The 7,529-nt window shown below is 35.8% G+C and overlaps 1 protein-coding gene across 2 annotated transcripts in view; it reads right to left on the bottom strand.

Moving 5' to 3' along the window:
* Window positions 1-510: 510 nt before the first annotated feature.
* CHM (CHM Rab escort protein) overlaps window positions 511-7,529 on the bottom strand; it is a 214,379-nt gene continuing 207,360 nt past the window's right edge. For both annotated transcript variants that reach the window (XM_081126003.1, XM_081126004.1), the window contains 2 exons: window positions 7,181-7,338; window positions 511-1,274 (listed from right to left, as the gene is read on the bottom strand). In XM_081126003.1, the coding sequence (XP_080982129.1) occupies window positions 1,083-1,274; window positions 7,181-7,338 (350 nt within the window). In that variant the 3' untranslated portion in view covers window positions 511-1,082. The remainder of the gene's footprint in view (window positions 1,275-7,180; window positions 7,339-7,529) is intronic.

Genomic DNA, 7,529 nt, shown 5'->3' with positions numbered 1-7,529 from the left:
ACAAAATAAACTGATGAACAAAATACATCTAGAGACATAGAAACAAGGAACAGACTGACATATCATAGAGGGAAGGTGGGGTGGGTGGGTAGGTGTGAAGAGATTAACCAAAGAACTTATATGCATGTATGCATGACCCATGGACAAAGACAATATTGTGGTGAAAGCCTGGGGTGGGGCGGCAGGTGTGGGGCAGAAGGGATTGATGGGGCAAAAAAGAGGACATCTGTAATACTTTCAACAATAAAAGTAAACTAAAAAACAAAACAAAATAAAACAAAAAAATATCTACTGCCCTGGCCAGGTGTCTCAGTTGGTTGAGTTTTATCCCATATACCAAAAGTGTTGAGTTTTTCATTCCCGGTGAAGGCACATGCCCAGGTTGAGGGTATGACCCTGAGTTGGGGGCACCTATGGGAAGCATTCAATCAACGTTTCTCATATAGGTGTTTCTTTCTCTCTCTCTCTCTCCCCCTTCCTCTCTAAAATCAATAAAAACACATCCTCAGGTGAGTGTTTAAAAAATCTCTAAAAAATATCGACTTTATTATTAGCATTTTAGTACTTCTGAGGAAAACAAAAGAAACCTCTATTTCCAACATAGGTTCTTCCCAGTTCATGATACTTTAGTTTTTCTCAATTACATTTACATACACTTTTATCATTTGTATCATATAATTCAAATAATTAAAGGAAATAAGTGAGTTGATTCTGAAGATGTAGCTTTCAAACAAAGATCCAAAGTGGCAAAGCAAAAGCTGTCCGAAAAGCACAGAATTATTAACAATGCATAGGATCGGTTTCATCTCCAAAGCTATATTCCTGGGAATCAATCCATTTGTAATTTTAATCTGCTAACTCCACAGGTTTGGTATCTTAAAGCATGTGCGTCAATGTGCTTTAGAAGTATTTTGTGTTCTTGGAATGTCCTCTTTAAGGGAAATCCCCTTTTGCATTTCTATGACCTGTTTCTCTTGATAATTCTGCATGAAAACTGATGGCTGCTTTCTAAAATTTTTCAAAGAAGACTTTGAGGCCAGAAGGAACTTCCAAAGTGGGATATACAGTTTGGTGTATATCTGTTATTCAGAGTGCTCCTCTAGCTTTCCCAGGTTTGTGCTTTCCTTCGGAGTCTCTGAATTGGCCTCTGGTACAGCACCAAATTCTGAAGCCCCTGGTTGTAATCTGTCTCCATCCAGAACAATGTCTTCAGGATTTGGAGGGGGTGGACAGAAGTCTTCATTGGGGCAGATTTGCTGGAAGAGGTTCTCAGCCTGGCCAGGGAAGAAAGGATACAATAGTTTTTGGACATCAGCTTAACATGTATGTACCTTTCTGGCATCATTAAAAAAAAAAAGTATTACACTTAATCTCCTTAACTTATAGAACTTTACCCAGTATACATAAAATTTGCTTTCAGAATTCCATGAGTTTTCTCCCTCTAATTCTACGCATGCATTCAGCTTCATCCGTTGAGTATATCAGTACTTGATCAGATTCACTAAGTGTTCAGATAGTTGAGAATTTATGGACATTCATTCTACATGTCAGTTGAAATACAATTTCCCTTAATAACCTCTATATAATTTCAGAATCAAGCCTATTTGTGATATCCATATAGTATAAGTTAGCATATAACAATTTCAACAAGTCATTGTTCAAATCAAAAAAATTTTTACTCTCTACTCAATTATTTCCTTTCCTGGTATAATCTTCCTCTCCTTGAGCTTTAAGGAGTATATCAAAGTGTTTAAGATCATGGACTCTGAATATTCAGATATCTGTGCATGAATACTGGCTCTGCCACTTAGTAACGATGTGATTTGGGAATGCTTACTCAACTTCTGAGCCTTGCTTTTCTTGTCTGTAAAATAGAAGAGACTAAGTCTCTATATATCATAGCTGTTATCATTGTTATTCATCATAATATAATTTAAAATGTTAAGATTTAAGCAGAGTTTAGTCTGGAAGGGAAGAATAAGAAAGTAAATGTAATCATAATTAACAACACATACACAAGTAAGTAGCATTGCTACTCTAAACATATTCCTACTTTTATTTAGATCAGGGGTGGGGAATGTCTGGCCTGCAAAATCATTTGGTCTGGCCCTGCCAAGGCAACCGCAGGCAGTACTCGAAATTCAATAAATCTAGGAGCTTTTTTCATAACTACTTTTTAAGTTGATAATTTTATATGGCTTGCAAATGATGTTATAAATATCCAAATGGTCCTTGGCAGAAAAAAGGTTCCCCACCCCTGATTTAGATGAACACAGCTTATTGTTAGATAAGAGTCCCTGCCAACCTAGGGAGCTTGCACACTATCCTATAGGTAAAGGAAAGGAATTTAGGATATATGCTTGTTTTAAAAGCTATAATGTCTTTCTGTATCATTTCAACTCTCCTTCCCAAGTACATAGAAGGCGATTCATTAGGCCAGGAGTTGACAACCCAGTCTGCTGCCTGATTTTGCAAATAAAGTTTTATTGGAACACAGGCACTCTCATTCCCTTATCTATTTTGTACGGCTGCAAAATCTAATCTATTTACCATACTGCCATGCACAGTTAGTAGACTCCTACATGAGGTGATTAAAACTGACATTCTTTGGGAGTGGGTGGAAAGGTAGTAAACAAACTTTTGAGCTTTGATATGGAGTTGAAAGAATAGATAGGGAGAGAAAAACAGCTTTTCTCTTTTTTTGAGTAGTTTAAGGGTATATTTTTAGTATACACCATTTTACTATGGATATTTTAAAACTGAATATTTGAGACACCTGTTTTGCTCTCCACCCTGGGAACTCACCATACGTCTTTGCTGGTGACAGCCCTCAGAATCAGGAGGACTGAAGTCAGAGCGAGCCTCTACCTCACACTTGAGTTCCCCTAATGGACTTTTTATCTTTTATCTCTATCTTGTCTGCCTATAAAGTTCTCCCTCCCCTCCACCCTCTGCATGCAATCAATCACCAAATGCTGTTGATTTTATCTCCTAGTTGTTGACTCCATCTGTTCCTTTCTTACAGACATAACCCAAGGATACACCATCTTTCCCCTAAACAACAGCAACATTTCATAACCTGGCCTCTAGGGTTTCCCCATGTAATCCATCTCCATGCTGCCCTCAGAGGGGTATACGGAAAATGAAATTCTGTGTATGCCATTTTGGGGCTTAAAACTCTGCAATGACTCCCCATTTTGAATAGGATAAAAATCCAAGATCCCTACTATGGCATACAAAAATCCTTCAGACCTACCTTCTCTAGCCTTATCTTCTACTTCAGCCCATCATCACTTCTCAGACTTTTTGCTTCACTAACACTTGTTTATTTTTACTTTCTTAAACAGGCCATTATGTTAGCATTCTGGGCTGGTACAGAGGCTATAACACTTGAAATGTTTCGGTTCGAGTGTCTTCCATTTAGAAGGGCAATTGCTCCTCATCTTTTATATTCCTCTCTGTGATGTCCTCAAACTCCTAGATAGATCTCATGGCCCCTCTGTATTACATCTGTACTTTGGATATTAATCTATTATTGCATATAGATTGCATATAGCACACTACACTGACATTTGTTGACATATTTTTCTCCTTTACTAACAGTGATTTGTACAGGGATGACAAGCACTGGGTTTTAGTCAAGTCTGAATCCTTAGTGCATGGCATTGAGGAGAATCTCAACATATATTTTAATGAATGGAAGACCTTTAAAAACTGTGTATTGTACTAATATTGAACATAAATATAAGAATTATTATTACCACTACTTTTACTTTTACTCCAGTTCTTCCATGTCTCACTCCTTGTTTCCTTTCACCACCTCCCTATAGAATAGATTTTCCCCTGAATCCTGGTCCTTGTGGCTGAATCGTACTAGATCTGTTTTCGTATATCCCTGTCATAAACAACCTCTTTCCTAAGACTGCCAAGCAATTTCAGGCTGTCACACTATCCTGATTTATGCTCTACCTGCCTATGGAATTCCCGCCTTCAGTCCATTTGCTACTGGCCTTTACTGATGCCAATTTTCTATAGCCAGGCTCCAGTGTTCCCAAGTATCTCCTCTTTCTAACTGCTGGAACCTTTTTTGGTCAACTGTCATGTTCTGGGAAGTCTATCTAATGTTACTTTATTTGTTGCATTGCATTTGCCAACTAAGCCCCAGTTCTGAGAGTTGTCATAAAGAGGTCAATTCAGAGTAGTTAACTGTCCACTTTTAATCCTCCATGCCCTTTATAGCCAGAAGTTAGCCTAAAGGGTAAAGAGTTTATGTGGCTAAAAATTTTTTTTTAAAGGGTTGATTGTATTGTGGCTTGGTTTCCTTACATTGGAAAGTACAGAGGAAAACCTGAGTTATTTAAGATATGCCTATGTTTATTTAACATACATTTATACAAAACAAAAATAAATATTTTGCCAATCCAGCATCTTAATGCATTTAGGATATATCCATATTAACAAGAAAAAGGTAGCATAGCACACTAGATGAGTGTACAAGCACTAGGGTCCAACAGATTTGAGGTTAAATCTTGGCTCAAAAACTTATCAGCTATGTGACCTTTGGGCTAGTTATTTAGCCCCTTAGGCCTTTAGTTTCTTGATCTGTAAAATGGGGATCATGGATACTTATCTCATAGGGTTGTTGTGAGGACCAAATAAGATACTATATATGAGATGCTTAGGATAGTGTCTAGCACACAGAAAACGCTCAATGAATGGTAGCTTCAGATAATATGACATTTATAATTTCCCTCTCCCACAATGGCATGAGAAAATGAATGATACTGCAATATGTAAGCAGCTTGACAGTCAATATGACCTATAAAGCTGACCTTCAACTTACAAAATTATGTGCCAAAAGTCGTGAGTCGCTAATCTATCCATAAAAACAATGTTCTAAATGGTGGTTAGGTTGCCAAACCAGCCCAAATCAGTCAATTTAATTCATTTTACACCTGAAGTATAATATAAGTAGTACAGTACTATTTAACTATTCTGGTTCCCATGGTAGAAACAGCTAGAAGGGCATAGAGGCTCATGAGGGGGAATGAGCTATCATTGCCTTGGAAGTAGGGGCCCATAGAACCAGTCTGTTCATCAGTATGTGTGGGTAAGTTAAACAATAGCTGTATTAAGAAAAGAGATAATATGTCAAGTTCAGAAAAAAACTTAATATAAACTACAAAAACTAGCAAGTCACAGAAAGAATCACAACACTCACTTAGGCTAGCATAATTGTGGTGATAATAGGGAATGTCTTAGTGTGCTCCAGCACACAACTTTAACTTGTGAGTATTAAACAGAGACCATCTGATACTTTTAGCATGTCTTCAAATCACAAATAGTTCCATATAAACACAAGGAAGGTAGGACTATGTTTTTCAACATCTATTCATGTGCAAATAAGAAAAGCAGACGCAAACTTGCTAACTGGTAAAATGAAGCATTTTATTTATTAAAAAGAAATCTGAAGGTGCTTATGTTTTCTACATAGGAAAAGCCTAGGTGATAATCTGAGAGCTTTTATAGACAATTTAGGAAAGAGAAGTCATCAGTTAGTGAATGGGATGAACACAGGATGACATACTAAAATTAAAACATAGCTTATCTGAATAAACTGGCTATTTGTAAATATTATTACTGATACCCTTTAGAGTAAATATTATAATATTTTCTCCCCGAACTGATGTGAAGTTAAAAGCTATATAACAAATTTAAGACTACTTATATTTAATAGCATATAATAATTAGTATCCAAACTAGCATTATTATTATTTTCTACTGTGATAATATTATACTCCTGAAAACAACGTTCTTGGGAAGCAAATTACTTCCTAATAAAATTATAATTTAATTATAACTTTTTAGCTTGCAGTTTAGATCACATTAGCACTTGCATTATTTAAAAGGCCTTCCATTTTGGTTTAAAAAACATTAAAGTTCACTCAGGAATGAAAATGACCTAAGCTACCTGGCTGGAAATTTGTTGGCAATTTCTGTTTGGAAAAAATTGGAATATCAAAGCAAAAATGACTTGGTCATTTTAAGCCATAAATGTAGATCTTGAACCATCTTGGGTTCCTATTAAACTAATAGAATGAATGATGGATGAAGTTGTGACTTCCTACTTTTGTAACCACTGGCTAAATATGATTATCTAGGATCACCATAAGACCCTGAAGATGAGAAACAAAGACTGTGGTGAAAACTTTAAATGTATGGATCATGGCCTTGCCGATGACTAAAAATTAAAGGTTCATTGAGGCCATTTGCTCCTATAAAATCCTTGTCACCAGTGGGAATGAAATTTCCTTTTGTGGTCTTAGAACAATGTTAAATTATCCATTTATTGATTCAACTGACAGATATGCCAACTATGTCTTTCAAAAGTTTAGACTTGTACTTCAAAAAATGATATTTTCTGCTCTTCACTTTCTGTCAAGTGCAGAGAAGTATATTTGTATATGCATATGAATCTTCAGCTTAATGGAATCATAGTTTACTTTAGGCAGTTTGTGTCAGCCTGCCCTGTACCTCTTTATAGCCCTACCCAGGAGAACTGTCACAAAATTCCACCTTCATTTAACACATTCCTCAGCAACTATTATAGTAGCTCTTGGAACACTGGCTTGTGTCAAAACATTAAGGGAATCACATTAATTGTGAAAAACTATGTTACATGTTCTTTTTCAAGATAAGAAAATGCCTTAAGACCATTTTAAAATTCCATTTTGTATGTCTTACTAGGTATACTCCTTTTTAAATGACTCAGGTTGACAGAGAAAAAAAGTGTGTGAATTTCAAAATAATACACTGATAGACCGACAGTTTAAATTAGAAACAATGTTTCTTTAAAACACTGGCATTATAAACTCATTTTTCTGAATGTGTATTTGTAGCATTTTCCATTCTTAGTCCCTCAGTGGAACTCATAAATGATCTCTTGTAGTTGATCATTATATTCAACAATGTGAAAATATCTGTTAGAGAACTGTATTTAAAGTAGCTTTGTTGTTCATAGAAGAAACTTTAAGGGCAAATTGCAAATTGCAAAGGTGGTATTAAATGGGAGATATACTTTTCTAGTCTCTTTTCCCATCTCCCAGAGAAAAAAAAACATTTCACTTTCCCTACCACACCAACTTCTTAACATGGGACTAAAAAACACCAACAGCCTTACCTGTTTGACTGCATTATCATTTCCTAAACCACAGTCTGGACCAGAGCAGACGTAAACGTTGGATGGTAAATCATTATAAGAGTTCCTGCTGATGTCTGAAGAATCTCTCATATTGAAATAAAGAGCCCATAGAAGTCTTGGCATTTCAACTTCATTTTCTAAATGTAAACATAAATTTTACTTACATCTAAAGCACAATATGCCTGTCAATTACTACAATATGAAGTCAATTACTAACAAAGTCATGACAATATATTTTAGTACATCAGAGCTTTATATGTAAACAATAGTAAATATGAATCTACATACTCTAATATATGTGCATATTTCAAGCAATGGCTTTTCAACC

This window comes from Miniopterus schreibersii (genome assembly GCF_964146895.1).
Source record: "Miniopterus schreibersii genome assembly, chromosome: X".
NCBI lineage: Eukaryota > Metazoa > Chordata > Mammalia > Chiroptera > Miniopteridae > Miniopterus > Miniopterus schreibersii.
The sequence above is the reverse complement of the archived record's forward strand: the minus strand, read 5'-3'. Positions and strand labels throughout refer to the sequence as shown.